This window comes from Coturnix japonica, chromosome 5, assembly GCF_054131305.1.
Source record: "Coturnix japonica strain WE chromosome 5, WE-NBRP24, whole genome shotgun sequence".
Taxonomy (NCBI): domain Eukaryota; kingdom Metazoa; phylum Chordata; class Aves; order Galliformes; family Phasianidae; genus Coturnix; species Coturnix japonica.
Window position 1 is genome coordinate 24684211 of NC_140667.1, and position 18495 is coordinate 24702705.

The 18495-nt window shown below is 42.5% G+C and overlaps 1 protein-coding gene across 4 annotated transcripts in view; it reads right to left on the reverse strand.

Annotated features, from left to right (window-relative positions):
* RPAP1 (RNA polymerase II associated protein 1) overlaps nt 1-12118 on the reverse strand; it is a 36952-nt gene extending 24834 nt beyond the window's left edge. For 3 of the 4 annotated variants that reach the window (XR_014947148.1, XM_085550281.1, XM_015864531.3), the window contains exons 1-7: nt 12080-12118; nt 7364-7603; nt 6238-6386; nt 5670-5762; nt 4154-4331; nt 2068-2244; nt 1110-1316 (exon numbers count right to left, since the gene is read on the reverse strand). Coding sequence is in view for 2 of the 4 variants with exons in the window: in XM_015864531.3 (XP_015720017.2) it covers nt 1110-1316; nt 2068-2244; nt 4154-4331; nt 5670-5762; nt 6238-6386; nt 7364-7553 (994 nt within the window). In the remaining 2 variants the exon portion in view is untranslated. Of the gene's footprint in view, nt 1-1109; nt 1317-2067; nt 2245-4153; nt 4332-5669; nt 5763-6237; nt 6387-7363; nt 7604-9422; nt 9521-12079 lie in introns of those variants that run through there. The other variant, XM_032444909.2, reaches the window with a different exon arrangement.
* Between the last annotated feature and the right edge of the window lie 6377 nt (nt 12119-18495).

Consider the following 18495-nt stretch of genomic DNA (forward strand, 5'->3'; position numbering starts at 1 on the left):
CAAAGATTGCTCTTAGCTGCCTGTAAAAAAGCAGCTTTCTTCTCACATAAGCATAGAAACTGCAGATCCAACGCAGACAGCATCAGTGCAGGCTTCCTTAGCACAAGTGAAGCAACTCGATACTTACAAGTATTTAATTAAGCAAGAGGTAAAATCGCCCCCAAAGACTCCTTGTGTCATTTAGTAAGGAAAATAAGAGATGTGAATAACATGTGGAGATCCACAGGTACACATACCTCAGTGAATGCTGTTCTGATATCAAAGTGAGACCCACTAAGGTCTCTTGGCAGTTTGAAGGCAAAGATAAAGATTTATGCCAACAAACTTCCACATCTTCACTCTTTTAGACACATTACCACTCTTCCATCATCAAAATATACAAGGTAAAAGAATCAATAGTAAAACTGAGTATTAGAACATTGTTGTAAAATGCAACAGCTCTGTAGAACTCTCCTGAAAAAGCAGACCTCTCTATAAGTTGGCATCTTCTTCCACCCATAGCACACAAAAGAAAGAATCATAACCTTTGGAAATGCTTACATGGGCTGTGCAATACAGGTCAAACAGTGGGGCCATCAGGAGCAGTCTCACATTAAGACAGATGTGCTACACAAGCTACTTCATTGGCTGTCATCTCCATGCTATCCCCTGAGCACAACAGCAAGTCTTTTCAAGGAGATCTACCCACCAACTGTTTGTCCCCATCTTGTCCCAGTTAAAAGAAATAATTAAGAAGCAAGTGCTGCTTGAATATCATGCTCTTCTATTTCCCTGTTTACACAACTAAATAAGAACAGCAACGACGCTTACTTTTAAAACACATTTTTCTCCCAGTGATCTCAGAACAAATTTCCAAAATAAAGCAAGACCTCTCACCGCATGGCTCACCACCTCCATTATGCAGTGCATCATCCTTCCAATCTACAGCTCAGCTAGAAACAACAAGAATGCTCTTCCTTGAACTTAAAAATCTTTAAATATCATGATAAAGTTCCAATTTGGATAATTAACAAAGTTCCACAGAACTCTGATCTGGGATGATGCAAACACCATAAAGAAAACCTTACATTTATATTCTGAACATTAACAACATGTACTATGTCTCTTACCTGTGATTTCCATTTTCGTATTTTCATCCCTCCTTACAGATTCCTCCAGACCTGACTCCTGCATGGAAAGTGATGTTCCCACACCACGTTGAGGCACAGTCAGAGATTCCACAAACTCCTCCGGTTTGTTCTGTTCCATTTTTATTTCGTTTTTCTGGCCTACATTACCACTGCGTCGTGACTTTAAGAAAGCAACTAAACTGGGATCTAAGAGTATTGACAAAAGGACAGACAGATAATTGTCAGCCTCAAAACACCTGATAGACCTATAAGTCCTGCCATTTATGTTTTAGTCTTTTGAATCCCATTCCACATATTCCTTCTCTGCCAACTGTCACTTGTTTGCAGATGAGGCATTTAACTGTTTTATGGCTTGCTGAGCACATAATCTGAGGACAACTAACAAAAAAAAAAATTAGCATATATCCTTCCCTTTCTAAACTCCCAAGTGTTTGCCTCACTACAGTCTCTTAAGGATTGAGTAGTACAGACAAGGAGCAAAGGTCACAAATCAGTCATAATAAGAAAGTGCAAAACCAAGATATCTTTCATACACGTGCCATTGTTATAAGCAGTGAAGTTAAATGGCAATATTTTTTCACCTTCCTTATCTGCTTCAGTGAATTACCATTTAGGTCCTCAGTACACATACATGTAGCCAGGTATCAGGTGTACAAAGTAACTGTGTGCATGGACCATCTTATTCCACAGCAAAGGCGAGATGAAACAGTCTTCAACTAAGCTCCCTCTCGCTGAGGAATAAGCACTCAAATTCCTTCACGCTTGATTCTTACTCACAAGCCACAGATATGAAATGGAAGTTAAACTATCTCCATGAACAATGACTAGTGATCCCAAGCTCCCACCTTTGATCTGTAAATTTGTTGAAACTTTAAGACACCTACATGTTCAGTAAGCTTCCACACTTCCAAGACAATTCACTCCGGGTAGCACATACCTAGCTGAGCCAGAAGCCTTTCCTGCTCCTTCAGGATCTCTTCCTGGGACATGGATTGCAGCTTCTCTAAGTTCTCTTTGTGGATAGCCTGAGCTTCCTCCTCACTCTTTTGGCTTCCAAGACCCTCTCCCGTTATGATACAAGGCCGCTGAGAGATGAAAACACCATCAGCTTCATCTGAAAGATCCAGCAAATAAAGCAGTTAGTCATTTTAAGTCTTGACAGCATTATGAGCTCATTTAGAGCTTGTCATTAGCAAGCCCACACTAGAAACCTTGGTAGCCAAATTAAAAAATGGGTAAAGAAGCTTAGTTTATCTGGAAACAAAATTAAGAGATCCGGGCTTTCAGGTTTTCATTGCATATATCAATAAAACACCACTACTGGCTTGTTTCTTTAGGAGTTGGAGAGAGACAGAGAAGAAAGTACTTTGTTTCCTTGAAACAAAGCCACAAAAGGTAAATTTGAGCATAATTCACAAATCAGAATATTATTCTGAGTTAGCTTCCTCCTCTGCCCAAGAAGACCTGAACTGATATCAGCTGAGCAAGAAAGAAAATGAAAACTACTACGTAACCCAGTTTCCAGTGTGAGGCAGAATCTACCCTCAACACAGGCATGTTTTCTTCTTGCAAATTTCTGTATTCATTTTTAAAGGTTAAATATAATAGAAGCTGCAGACAGGCAGATATTTCTCCTACCCTGAACAAAATCAAGTCTCTTTTATCACCCGATCTAAACTCCTTTTAAAAGCTCATTTCATTTAACTGTAGCAGCAAGATAACATGTTCCTCTGGTCAAATTGAGCAAGACTCTCTTGCTGGCCTACAGTACCTGGACTTGTCTTTGTAGCTCTACTATATATGTTGCTTTGTTTGGGTTTTTACGTGCTCCATATAGCAACCTGGATAACCCTGTGACCTAAGCCAGCCAACGAAAACATCAAACCCTTGTTCAATCTGCGCTAAGGTCTGATGTCACTTCCACAGCAGCTGTCTTGTGTATTTAACAAAAAGAAATAAGAAGACAGAAAGGTCTTGTAAGAGATTCACTAAACTTTTTACCATTCGGCAGCTCGCCTGCACTACAAGAAATATGGCTATCCTCCTTCTGTTGCTTCTAGCAGTCCTCTCACAAAAACCCTTCTCCAGCAGTCTTGCAGAGGAGGACACATAATTTGCTGATCCCTCAGTTGTATTAATACATATATCTGTGTTCTCTGACTTCAAGAGGCTCACAGCCAGAGGACTACTGCTTCCCAAAGGATTTCTCAGGCAGAAGTATACATGCACAATTTTAACAGGGTACACAGCACACACAGTAATAGACCTGGATGATGGATTTGTGCACACACAGTACAACTGAGGGTTCTTTTACTAATTCTCTGACAGGGGTGGGGGTAAACAGAAACCTTAGCCAAATGGTGAAAACCTTCAGATGACATCTGGCATCCGTTCCAATGTGAAAAAGAGGACGTCAGGGAAAAAGACAGACATATGTCATTCCTAAGCAGATAAGACTGCCCAAGACACCTGCACACCTAGAGATGCCAGTACCACTTGAATTGGTTTCATCTTTCCTTGTCACAGTGCCGTCAGATAAATAATTGCTGGAGGTGGCACTGACTCATCAGTGCTGCCTCACAGCATTCCTTATGGAGCAATGTGACAGTCTCACGGCAGAGCAGTGAGTGATGGAAGACTGAGCTTCCAACTTGTACGTAGGTAGAAACGGGGACCTGCATCAGAGGCCAAGCACAAGATGAATCCTTCTCCAAAAAATGCAAAAAATACTGAAAAAACAAGAAATACTTTTGTATTAAAAGTAAAAGGAGGGCAAAAGCCTTGAAAAATAAATCTGTTTGACCCTGTGTAAACATAAAAAAGGAAATTAGTGATAAGGCTACTCTATCTCTAGGATTTTAATTTGGATCTCTGGCCATTTCAAATCCTTGCCACATCACAGATATTCCAAGAGACCACAATTTCAAAACTAAGGGCAATTTAAAGATTAGGTGCAATAATGTAATAGTTAGTAAAGCTATGGAAATATGGTAGGCTGCCTAAGCAGAACCTTCTCCACTTACTGTCCCCATTGCCAGAGCATGGTGCCTCTTCTGCTGATCTCTCAGGATTCAGAACGTCCAGAGGAGCTGATGCTATTTGAGTGCACTCAGCAGAGGGAGCTGTTGCTGGCTTTTCAGCAGCTCTTCTTGCTGCCATCTTTTGTGCAAAGATGCTTTTTCTTCCAGATCCCACCTTCACCTGCAAACAAGGAAGCTGTGTGTCACCACTCTCTCCTTCAGACTCCCCCACACACCTGGCACTAACAGGTGTGCAGATCTGATCCTAAAGATATTTTAAAAAAAGACTTTGGGATGTGACACAGGAGAAGCTACTGGCAGCCACCTGCCCTTTTCTGTATGTGTGCTATTCTATTTTAATATACAGCTTAATGCTAGAACAGAGACAAAACATATGAATGTTTTTGCTACCTAGGGAGAAAAGATGATTAATTATAAGTGAACTGGGGCCAGGAAAGTACACCTAAAATATCACCAAACATAACAGTTCCAGATCTCCTGCTGCTTAGAAACCCTGCATAGATGAATACTTTGCATTTCTGAGGATAAATGGAGCTGTACTGTACTGTGCTCACCACATACTTGGAAAAGGCTTCTTATAAGGTGATTAGAGAGCACCAGGGCGAAGAGATTTACACAGTAAGAAGTGGGCAAGTGGTGCTAAAATAATCCTGACTAAATTACTGTGCTGCTTGCCTAGGCAATAGAAGAGCAAGGCTCTGAACAGCTTTTGATACACAGGAAATCCAAAGCACACTAAGCAAAAAGACTCTTGCATATCCCCAGTCCAGAGAAGAAGCTGAAAAGGCAGTCTTAACATTTAATAGCTACTTTGCACACTCCTGCATCAGGTAAACAGAATTGGTAGTTTTAAAAAGTATTACTTTTTCCTCTCAAAAGAGCTGTCCTTCAAACTAAACTCTTTTTTCCAAGCAACTATAGCTATCAATGACATTCAATTTCCCAGCATTTGATTCCCAGTCAGCTAGGGGTTCTCACTACTATAGCAACTATTCTGACAACAGCACCCATAGGCTTCAGTTTTACAGCCCTGAAATAAACTATATGTCAAAATCCAAGACACTGTAAAAGATAATCCATGCAACTGCATTCAAGTGTTGTTCCAGAAGGAATCAAAGGCAACTTGAGTAAGAACAGACTTATACAAATCTGGTGGGCAAATTCACTGAGATTGTTCCTCAAAGAAAAGCAAAAACAACAGGGCAGATTTGAACCTACTTGCTAAAGTTATGTGAAGGAGTCTGCCTTTTCCTTAAACTGAAAGGATTCCAATATTATTTAACTGTAGGGTACAGACTGCTTATTTGATGGCAGCTCAGTTAGAAAACTTCCTCCTATACCAAGAAGGCAATGGCAGGGAGATGCTGAGCCAGCTTCTCATCTCCAGCATGCCAAGTCATGCATTCCGAGTCCTACCACTTGCCATGCATTGCCTTTTGTTGTGGAAAAGTTTTAATAGTTAATGAAGGCAGAACAGAATGGCTGGTCCTGCTCTTACCTCACTTTTTATCTCAGAACGATGAAATATCCTTGGAAATGGGTCTCCAGTAGACACTGGCATGGTCACTGCTTCTGCGCTTGTGTCTCGTTCCTGCACCAAAAAAAATCCAACTCAATAAAACCATCACAACAGCCAGACACATTTGTACCATTTTGCTGAGAGTGAACTAAGCTCAGCAGTTTGCAAGATTTTTCTACGTAGCTGTCAGATTCAGAACACCTTGTGCTTACTTAGAACCAAAGTGAGGCTACATTCCAAAAGGCTGTGCTGCCAGCTCCACTGACCACCAGAAAACTCAGATAAAAGGAAATTTGGGCCAGCACACAGCAACAAGAATCAGAATTTCACCCAAATTCATACTGGAGCAGATTCAAACCCACGTTTAACTGACAACAAAAATATACCCAAATATTGTTTTTCCCCCAGCATGCTCCAGGACACTGGTTTATGGTGCTACTACTGCTTCGTTATGCTATGGAAATAAAAGCAGAACCCTATATCCCTGCCACGTCTCAATTCACAGCATTCAAAATACACTAGAACATCACATAAAAGCTAGACGTACAATGATTTTGCTGAAGACTGCTGTAATGTGTTGATCATGATTCTCCAGTCTCTCCTCTGGATCTTCATCATCAAAGTGAACACAGGCACTTTTGATTTTGGACTTTTTTGGAGGACCAGGAGTTAGAGCAGGGAGAATATCAGGAAAATCTGTGGAGGGGAAAGAAAAAGGAAAACAAGATCCAAGTTAGAATATATATAACTACTGCATAATAGGTACCAGACCAAGCACTCCTTAACAGCACATATTATAAATGTATAAATATTAATAAACAAGATGAAGATGCAGTAAGACAATTATATGAGTTTCATCTCTGACTTGTACTGGGTAATGGAGAGCAACATGCTCAAGAGTTTTATTATTTATGTATTGGCACCAAGGGCCCTTCAAAGGGCTGCATAAGCAAGAAAGTATACTCAAGCCTGACTTCAAATATTAAAGGAAGAAGCAAAAGACTATACTAGAAACACATCATATCCTTGCAGTTTGTGCTCACAGAAAAACACACTTTCACTGACAGCTCCAACGGTGAATGATTAGCATGATCAGGAGCAAGTCAAGGCCTCCTTTTCACTGTTCATGAACAAGAATCATATTTCCTTACATGGAAACAAGCACCGTAAGATTTAAATTGTTGCTTTTAAGAGAGAACATTGAGTTTTTGAGACTATTAAGTGCATGACAAGTGTTACAGTTACTGCTGGTGAAGGAAAAGAAAAACACTGGAAGGAGGCTTATCATGATAGATCTGCTGGCTGAAAGCTGGAACTGTTAGCAGAGTTGAATCTCAGAGACACTAAGAGAAGGATCTGGATAGGAGGTAAAATAAGCACTCAAGAATCAAATGAGTGCAAATCACAGAAAACACTACTTGCACGGGGACTGCTGGAGCACCGCAGACAGCTGATACATGGGTTGAAGGCAGTGTGTTGGAAAGGTGGTTCTACCAAAGGTAGCAGTATTGGACATATGCATTTTCAAATGAGGCTAAGAACAAATAATATTGCAGGGAAGACATATGCAGGGAAAAAGCAGGTTGAGAGAGGTGATGGGGCAAGTAACACTGAAAGAGACAGAGAAAAAAAAGATACATGTATTTATGAAAGATTGCCACAAGGGAAATTACCATCCAGCATCACTACATCCTTGCTGTCCTGTAGATGGGGTCTCTCAGCATCTGTGCTCCTTTCTTCTCCCTTCCTCTTGTCTGCTTTCTTCACAATCTTCACTGCAGGTGAAGCTCTGGCTGCAAGGAACTGGTTTTGAAAGCGTATCAAGTCTGCCTCGGACTCCCCAGGCTTTGGTCTTGAGAACATCTTGTCGTCTTGCTTTTGCAAGATGATCCTGCTTGCTGTTCACATGGAACCTATGGAACACAAGGAAAACTGGTCACATAGCTGGCTTTCCTAGAGAGAGGACAGAGGCAGCAAGGGAAAAATACTCAATTTTATGATGCTCTGCTCTTCCTGCATATACCACAGCTGCCCTACTTCACAACCACCCCAGGACACAACTATCTGTACCAGCATCCCAGACAAACAGTCTACCTTGTTCTTCACTGCCAAACAACATGCTACTAGATATATCAACACCTGGTTTACCATCCAGCTGGGAGCAGAATGGCATCCATCCAGCAAGAAGCAAGCCATAATGCCAACCACACAGCCTTGGATTTGCAAAGCCACAGAAGTACCTACACTAAGGCAGTAGATTTAATTTACTCCAAAATCAGCACCAAACAAGGATGTCAGAGACACAGTACCATGTAAACCTCTTCCCTCCGCCATTCTGCTGTCTTCTCAATACCCCAGCGTTAACATCTCTGTCAGGATGCAAGGATCTGTCCATGTAGACATAGACAGAATACTCAGTACTACTGCTCCCTTTTCCAGGCAGAAGGTATGCTATGCTATTTTCAAGCATTTTCATTCACTGCTCAGACCAGTTTGGGGTTGAAAGCCGGGGGAGGTATTTATAAACACTTGTATCTTAGTGCATATCAGAACTTATGAGGAAGTCAACTCTTCCACCTCGTGTCTACCGGCCATGAAAATACTTGCAAATTTAGCCTCCATCTCTCATTCCCAGAGCCTGGGACCATCAATTCATTTCTCACACACAGCAAGTAAAGTGTTTGCAAATACATGGCATGCTAATTGAATCACTGATCACCACTAATGCTGCAGAATTGACACCCTCCCACTCATGGTATTTCGAAATATTTTGTACATATTTGATCTCTTCTACATTCAAAAGACCATTGGGACTCGGCGATGATTTACCATAAAGCTGGAAAGGGAAATGGATGTGGATTTTTAAAACTACGATCATCTGCCATGTGGATAAGCTGCGCACATGAGAAAATGCAAAACTCCAAAGCGAATCTCTGCCTTAATCTCAGACCAAAACAAAGCTCAACCCCCATGAAGGCACAGCCTGTCCTGAAGCCAATGTTTTGTTTGTCTTGTGCTAATATCATCTTCCACTGCAAAGAATGCGGGAAGATACCTTCTGGGAAGGCTGCTGATAGACACAAGAATTACCTCCCTCATGCAGTATTTATGACCAACGTTTGGAACGTTTATACCAATTTTAGCGATCCCATTCTTAATCAGCCTTAGTTAGATACAGAGCTGCTCACTCCACCAACATTAAATTAAGAGAAGTCTGGGTAGTTTTACAGTTTTGTGTTCTTTTGCTTCACAGCTTTTTGGTCTTTTTTTTTTTCTTTTCTAAAATCAAGGCTTTCAAGCAAAACTAACAACCATATGAAACCTGTTGAAAATCCTTTTTCTGTCTCAACTTTCATGCAAAAAATGAATTTAAAGTATACAGATTTAAGAGCTTTGTGAACCAATCTGAAATGGATTTTCCAAGGCTTTGAGTTTCCAGGGACTCCATTCACTTCAGCACTCATTACTGCAGAAAGAGATCTCTTCATATGATGCCAGCATCATGAGTTAGTAGCTCAAAATCAGACATCTCACCACACTGGCCTTAATGAAAGCTGTCAGCTCAAGAGTCCCAGAACAACAACCTCCATTTATACCAAGCATACATATGGCACAGACAGCAGCAAGGGAACTCCCCCATGCCCTCTGAACCATAAAATCTTCTCCAGGCCACAGAGAAAATGCCTTAATTCTCTGCCAACACCATCAAGGACAGCTGTGGAACACACTCACCAGTGAGGGGCAACTTCAGAGCAGGATGGGACTGGAGCACATTGCTACATTGCCTCAAAACATAGCAAAAACAACTGGAATGTCACTGCAATTCTGGCTGATGCTGAAAAGGCGAAAACACTCCCTTGAAGCCTATTTCCCTTCAAAACACACAGCAAAAACTACAGCTCCTGCAGATGGCTCCATTTTTTTTTCACTCCAAGTATAAGCACCTGCACTTGTCGTTTACTTATGGAGCTGCCTGCCATGGTCTTACTTCTGTTGATAGGTCCCTCTGCGAAACGCCTAAACAGCAGCACATGCATCAGAAGGCAAGTGTTTCATACCCTGTCATCATGGGCTTCAAAGACAAAAGGATAGCAGTAGAATTAGCAGATGCAAAATGCCCAGTTATAAGTAAAGTGTGCTGCTAATCTTTCTGTGATAGGCTTCTTCCACACTGGGTCACACATACACAGTTGTCTGAGTCTCCACATACTACATTATTCAGAAATATATTGGACCTTGGAACTGCTTTCATTCATCTTGAGAACTGGTAGTCACAAGAAGACAATTTTGTAGTCACTGCCTAAAGAGGTTAGAAAGTCATCCAGAAGTTGCTATAGGATGGCAATACAGAGGTGGCAACTAGTTTGGTGTAGCAAGTAGATAGAAGACTTAAATGTGCTATTTCCATGCTCTGACTGGGCCTAGAAATTTAATAAAACCAAGGCCTTTGACTTGGTTCTTCTGCACTGTTTTTCACTATTCAGTCCAACAGGAGAAAAACTGTTTAAATTATACTTACACACTACACAAAATGTAAGGAAAATAGTCTGCTTTATAATGGTACCTGTTTCCATACCCACCAAAGGCCATTTAAGAACATTAGAAGCATTTACCTGGCCATCATAAAGTGCAATTCTTATCCATCAGCACTCCAAGAAAACATGTAAGAAAAATAACAGTGCTGATCATCAGCCCTGATGCCACCTCCATGCAGTTTGGTTGTCTCCAGTCCTGCAGCCTGCTATTTAAAAGCTAGGTGAACAAAAGCTGTTTGTCTAAAGGGACCATCACCTAGCTGACACACAGCCCAGTAGTACATTGTCTTAGAGAGGTCTGCAAGGGATCAGAACTGCAGTGAAAGGACCATGAGCACCTACACACACCAGACGCAGAATCATTTGCTGTTATATTCTCTGTCTGTACTGAGAATCTCAAAAAATACTTTTCTGATTTGCTTTGGACTGCCCACTGATCCAGCTGTTGAAAAGCCTGCCAGTTCTGCGGATAGTTTTACAAATGCAGCTGGACTGAAAAAAGGTGTAAAAGCACAGGGGGCAACAAAGCCACAGCCTGTTTCAAGTGCTGAGACACACTTTTGGATTAACCAATTTCAGCTCAAGCACCAGCCTGAGGGTGAAAGCAGTTGGGGCACTAAGGGGCTCTAACCATAAGACTGCACTTACTTTACAAAAACACTAAGATGTAGAATATCTCGGATTCTCCTGAAGCAGCATTTAAGCTCCTGAGGCACATATTACCCATCCCTGCCACTACTCTCAGCAGACGTAAGTCAACATAAGAATCAGGGATAGCTTTGTTTAGAGCTAGGTGCTACTACACTTCAGCACAATAACTTTGACAGTTGCCACCAGGCTACAGAAAAGCGCACTTGCTTGCTATAAGCCACTATCACACCAATTTTTATTTTCTTTAGATCATCTGAATTTACAATCATTTTTTTCTTCTGCAGCAGTAGAGATTGACAGCCCGTGAGAATAACTTAAATCACAACAGACATGAATCTGAAAGGGTTAAAGAAGGAAAGGCAGCAACTATATGTAAAAATAAAAGATTCATCTAAAGATTCTCCCAGTTTCTAAATGTTGTCATCTTTTTGTCACAGAATCATTTGAGATGAAAGAGACCCTTAAAGGCCATCTAGTCCAACTCCTCTGCAATGAACAGGGACACCTACAGCTACATCAGGGTACCCAAAGTCTGATCCACTGTGACCCTGAATGTCTCCAGGGACTGGGCACCCACCACCTCTCTGAGTAACCTGCTCCGGTGCCACACCACCTGTAATAATCTTCTTTCTAATGTCCAGTTTAAATCTCCTCTCTTCTAATTTTTACCCCCATTCACAAAGCCGTGTTGCATTCAACATCCAAGTTTGCAATCTTTTATAAAAACAAATCAGGTTTGGGTCAAAGAAGAAAACAAGGCCCTGCTGTCATATCAGCGCCCCCAATGAGTGTATTTCTCGTTTATTACCTCAGACCTCAGTGGCTGACACTCAGAACTCAAGTGAGAAGCAGTCACACCTCAGCCTCACCGAGGCAGCCCAGCTGTCAAGAGAAAGGCACCATTTCTCTGCACTATGTTATTAGCCAGTGAAAGCATCACACGGCACGTCTCAAAGCAGGCACACCTGCTATTACCAAGCTGAGGAGGTAAAGCGCCCTGACGCCTCTAGGCCTGAGCCAGGCCCTAACAGCACCGAAACGAGGCTGTTAGAGCGGGACACAACAGCCAGCGTCCAGGGCGGTCGGTGCACTGACCCAGCGAGGCTGCGGAGCGCTTGAGGCGCACACAGACCCGAGAAGCGGCCCCCAGGCCGACCGAGCCGCTACGGCCCCACAGCGCGGGCCGCCCCGGGGCCCACTCACCTGCACCCGGCGCCCGCCGCTCGCCGCCAGCACTTCCGCTCGGTGCCGCAGCGCTACTTCCAACACTTCCGCCCGCGCTTCCCTTGGCAGGTCGGGGCGGGGCGCCGCCATTTTCCCTCCCCTCAGTGGCGTGCTCCCTTCTCGCCCGGGCTCTGATACGCAGCCACCGGGCCGTGTCGCCTCTATGGTGCCCGGGGAGGCGACGCGTGCAGCAGCCTGGCAGCGCTTGCGGCTTGGCGCATGGTGGAAAGGGCATTAATCGCTGTGTTATTTCTCCTAAATTCCGCTTGGTTTGTGCAGTCCAAAGGCGTGTCCCGCCTCAAGTATCAATACGGGACTCTCGCTTCCGATAGCATGTGCACACACATGCAGAAAACCATCCTAAAAGTGTATAGTCTGCACCTTCTCATTATTAGGAGGTGTTTCAGGAGAAGGGATACACAAAGCTATATAAACAGAACTATAATTTATTATTAATGCCTGAATATTCATTTATTATTCATATATGTCAACTTCTATTAAAAACCACTGGAGAGCAGTCATACCCATCAGAAGCATTGGTGCTTGGCCACCTTTCAGCTTTTTAACCTGTGTGCAGACACAGGATGGAGACCTTGGGCCAGGTGGTCCAGCTGCATGGGGAGGACTTGCCATGAGTGCCCTGATACCATAAGGAGTGACACACATCCTCATCAGTCTTATTATCCCTTCTGAAAACGGTGTTGGTTGCTACAGCAATATTGTAGCCAGACACAAGTTTGACACTTAAATCTCCATAGAAATTAGGATAAATCTTAATCCTATCAAAAGACAACCAGCTTGTCAACCACGACCACAGCGGTGGCAGTGAACCAGTGATGAACTCATACAAAATGGAAATTTCCTGTGAAAATGCTAGGACAAAAATATCTCCTTCAGCTGTGAGTCTTCTGATGAGCAATGCTGTTTCTGAGACAGTGAATTTGAAGGCTGCCCTGCTTGAGATCATTAAGAACTTCTTAAGGTAGGAACCACCAAAAACACTTGCTGATGCCCAGTTAGACCAACTAAGTAGTGAAGAGTGAGCCCGGTTCTGTCCTTCTGAGCAGTTTTTCTACCTGATACTGGCAAGAGTGTTTTAGCAGTTACTACTGGTGCTTAAAGGTGGCCCTAACAGGAGGAGTAAATAGAGCTGTTCCTAATAACATTTGGAGATTAGCAGAAGAGAGTCTCAAGAGGGTTTAGAGTGCTTCCCTGGTACTGCCCTGCCAGACTGCAGTTCATCAGCTGGTAGAGCTTTGCTTTGCACTCCCGAAAGGAACTGAAATCAAAGTCAAATCTATTCTATTCTGGAATAGCAGTTGCTGTTGAAAAACATGAGGTCCAGTTCTCCGTTTCACTGAAATCAATTGTTACCCTCCTGCCACCATCTTGCACTTAGTTTTGTCATTTTAGATTCTGCTGGTTTGGGATGTAAGATACATGAAATAATGGATAAAGAATGTAGTTAAGCCTCAGGACCAGCAGTTTCTAAAACCTTCTCCCTGGAACCATCTGATGCTGCTGATGGCAGCAGGATTCTGTGGCTGCCACAAGAATGGTGTCTGGAAGTTATGAGTTTCATATTCCCTTTGGTGCATTGTTGGCTTTTGTGCACTATTGCTTGAGGCTCAGTAAAGATTGTGTAGCACTGCTTTAAAATCTTTGTCTGAAGCAAAAGATGGAACTTAAATTTTAGCTTATTGCACTGTTTATCTTTAGACAAGACAAGAGGGCATTGATTTTACTGAAGAATTTGGCAGATGTGCTGGTGGAAATAGACCTTTCCAACTCTGAGGCTTTGCTGGTACTGAACTTATGAATGATTTGCCTTGGACCCCAGAAAGACACTTGGGTTCTGTTACTTGGTAATAAGACAGGAAGGCTTTGGCACTGGTTGCACTGGAATGTTTTTCAATTAAGTGTTGAGACTGTTTAGACTGTCCGACAACTGCTTATGAGGTGGAGCTGTTCTGGTTCCAGGGAATTTAATAACTAGTTTTAAGGTCATTTGACCTTGCTAACATTGTTAGTTTGGAAATGATGTAATTAAATTACTATAAATCCAGTGAGAAAATGTATATCCTAATATTGTTACAGGATATTTGACCCTATGTATCTGGAACGGAATCAGTTCAGCAAAGTAGATGGCCGGAGACACAACAGGGTCTGTCTGAGTTACAGTTTGTTAGGGCTGATCTGCTCATCATCTTTTCCTCTTAAACCCAAGAAATGTGTATATGAGATATGTAAACAGTCACTAGGAGTATAGTGCTTTGCCTGAGCGGTTTTCAGACTCTAATGAAAAAAATTAACTTTATTTCTTGCTTTCTGCTGAAGTTGGCCTGTACTTTTCTGCAATACTTGTCACGTGAATGGTCAGCATTTGATTTGGGAAAACTAGCAAGTGTTGAATTGCATCTAACATGAAACTAAACTGAGGGTTAACCAGGTGTAACTGGTCAGTATGCACAGGTGGTAATCGTAGCCTGAGCAGATGTAAGTATTCCCCCCCCCCTCCAGTTTTGCTCACATTGGCTGCACAAGTTCCGCAGCCACACACAGTGATTCTTAGTGGGTATATGAAGTAAGCAAATAATCTTTTTTGTCAGTAAGATGTAAAAAAATGCTCTCCAAATACTTTTAATCTTAATTACGGCAAGACAGGCATACTTCCTGTCAAGACTGACTGTGTTTTATGTATCTTTTCTTCCTTCCATTAATTATTTACCTTTTGTTTTAATAATACAGTTAAGAATGCTATATATAGCTTATGCTCTATCAATAAATCATGTTTCTGCGTCTTCATATTTATCCTATAAATTATAAGTATCCACACGCTTGCATGAATCTACTAACCTATTCTGGCAGGGAAATTCCCACCAGAGCATCTGTAAGAGTTGCTGGAGGTGAACTCAAGCATTCCTCACTTAAGGAGAGCTCTTTTGTGTGAGATTTAATTTGAGAGTTCATCAGTTTTGTCACAAGCCCTAATATTCTTCCTCGCTCCTTTCTTTGTGCTTGCCACAAGCAAATAGCTGGATGTGACTCTCTGGTAGATGTTTTTGGTCTTCCAAAACAGAGAAGCTTGAGAGTCTACAACCAAATGCTTTATTGGTGAAGTGTAAAATGGAAGGGATAATAACAACAAAGACAATATGGCAGTGGCCTTAGTGAGATTAGAAAGAGTAAAGATGTAAATGCAACAATATTATTTGTGTTGCAGAGAAGGTGCATATTAGGATGAGTTGCCTAAGAAGCCAAGGAGGCGGATTATCCTAAAAATTTGTTTGGAGAAAACAGAGAATAAAGTCAAGAACAGAGTAGTTGAAGAGCAGAGTGGTGGGAAGTACACAGGTTTGCTTGGGACTGGAGGACTGATGATAAGACAATAAATCCAAGATCCAAGACCTTGCAAGTTCTTCTTTGTAAGGAGTTGAGACTGATGGGAGAAATGTTCAGTAGCAAGTTGCCACTTGTGCTATAGGTTCAATTCTGCAAGGGTCTGAGCCTTGAACTTGAATGGGACAGTAATATATTGTTCCTCAAATTAGTGGTTGCAGTGTGTATCCACACCTTCCTCCACAGGAATCCGGTTGGAAGAGTCAGCCCAAACCAGCAAAACAGGGAAGTATACACAGCAATGTCATGCAAAGCACAGCAGGAGTTTCAAGCGGCATTTTAAAAAATGATGTGTTCTTGAAGAAATGTGCATATGTGAGAACAGAACTGGATTGTGAGTAATCAATGGCAGCTCTCTTGCTGACGGGAGAGCACGATAGGAGAGATGGTGATCCTCCCATAGAGCTTTGGGTGGCTTTTGCTGCAGCTTTGTGGCCTACGTGCTGAGTGGAAGCACAGAAGCATTGTCTGTGACAAAAACACCTCATTGATCACAGGCTGCTTGGATTCCTAGGACTACGTAAAACAAAGATATTTTAAATCAAACCTCCGTGTGCTCACCAATAAAAAGCACAGATCCATGCTCTATGTGAATTGATTTAACCATGTGAGGAGAAGAGGTCACATATTTTAAAAGCCCAAAACATCAGAGTGTTTACTCATCTCTAGCAGTGCATCTGTTAGGCATTATGTTGGCTCTTGACAGTTAGCATGGGATTTCCTCTTGGTTGTTTGCTGTATCAGTTGTTTCTATAGAAATGGCATTTTTATCAGACTAAATGAAAATATCCTGAAATAACACACATCTTCAGCAAATAAAGATATTTCTTGCTCGGTGTATATAGTGTGTGCCTTTCACACTGGATTTGCTCACCTCATTACAGCATCAAAATAAAGTCCAACTGAGCCAGCTGAGACTCCAGAGGACAGACCACTATGGAAGTTAGAAGGGGCAGTTGTGCAAGTGTGCTTCTCAAGTCAGGTCATTGAAACACTGCATCTGAAGGGTATTACAGGTGAAAATCACAGTTTGCGCAGTAGTAAATGCGTTGTCATTGACATTCAGTGATTCACAGGAGGCTTAAATGAAAACAGTCTCTGAGCTGACCCTGTCTGGCAATGTTATCTACCCCCTATATCACTAAGAGGGAAGCAGCATCGCTGAACTTCAACTTCCTTGGGCTGAGGATAGTGTCACTCAGAGCTGCTGCTGGACCTGTCTGCCAAAATCTGAGCAAAGTAGTGGATGCAATCAACTCCGCTGTTATAGATTTTAAAGGAAGCCTGTCAAACTGCCTAAGCCTCGTATTTCACACAATTTATGACAGTTTAAAGCACTGGACATGCTCAGATGATTATCCTCAGTGGCAAATCTCAGTTCAGGATTTTTCCTTTCTTGTCTTCAGATTATTTCCTGATGTAAGGTTGGGGAAAACCTTATAGTTCTGCATCTAAGCAGGGTGGCAGCTATGCATATATCTTTATACAAATCCCACCTGCACCAAAAGGAGTGCCCAGAGTTGCTCACTTCCCCCAGAATCCCAGTCTCACATCCTGGGAACAGGAGGCATGGCCTTAACTATGTGCTTGGTTTGGGGAGCTCAGTATTCAGTGTAGATACATGTTCAGCAGCTAGCTCATACTGCCAGGAGAACCGAGACTGAAGTACTTAACTCTAAATAGCTATGCTAATGCTGCTTGATCTGCCAGGAGTTTTTAATAGTGATGATCGTGATGTCCTGATGATTTAAGTGATATGGCAGAACTAGTTGCAGTCACACAGAGTTGGGGTTTTGCCTTCATCTCTGAAAATGTAAAGGGCCATTGTAGATTGCTGTACCTCATCTGTGCAAGGATTCACCCCTGCGGTCTCCTTAGGCAGTGCTGTTTTTCCATCTCCTTGGGAATCACAGGAGATGCTGTGAGTTGCCAGAGAAGCATGCTGGTGGTTATGTACTTCTGCTTCTCAAGGAGCAACACATACTGCATTCACCTTGCTTTCTGGCTACGGAGAGACAAGCAGCCTAGCAAAAAACATTTGACTAAAGGTAATACCCAGTGAGGTAAAAGTGGTATTGGGAAGAGGAGAATTCTCTTCCAGAGACATCTAACACTTAAATGTGGTAATGGTACGAATTTGCTTCTGAACTCTTCTGTCACCTTGTAGACTGAAGAAATTCTTTTGCTGGCTTTGCATACAGTAGATATTATCACCCTCTTTAATTCATTTCTTCTCCCAGAGGCTCAATACTTGTGATGTTTGGTGTCTGCCTGACACCAGCGCAGGACTCCTCCCTCACTGGTAGTACATGGTGAGGGGAGCAAAGTCATCGGAAAGCTTCAGATACCAAAATTTCTCTACCAGGTTGTTGTGAAAATGTTTTTCTACAGTGCTCTCTTATGCTCATTATTTGCCTGACAACAAATTCTCTTCGTTGTTTTGTTGTTGTTGTTTTAATTTTATTTTCAAAGGCATTTATAGCTATTGTGATCTTTCGTGACAGTTGCCTGCGTCAGGAGCAGAGGAGTCGATGGTTCCCAGAGGAGGGCTGTCAGGCAGAGCTCTCCTCCGATTAGCGGCAAGCAGCACCAATGCTTAAAAGCCCTTTTCTTCAGTGACACAGTTACAGGAGAAGCAGCAGAGATCACACCAGTGGCTGCACAATATCGCTGTGTTGGAGCACTGATTGCTCAGATGTAGTATGGGCACCTTTTCATTTTGGTTTGTCACTGAGGGCCATGCATTTAAAGATCTGCTTGGCACTGGACAAGAGCCCCAGAGGCTGGCAGGCTGCCTTCTAGAGACAGCAGCAGCAGCAACTGCCCAGCTTTTTTCCCATGGGAAAATACTGGGAACCCGCCAGATTATCATCTTGGCTCTGGAATGTCGCTGCCCAGATGGCTGTTCTTCATCAGAAGACATGAGACGTGGAGGTCAATGCATAGGTTTGGGCCCCTGGGTTTAACATTGGAAAGGGGATGGCCAAGCCATATGA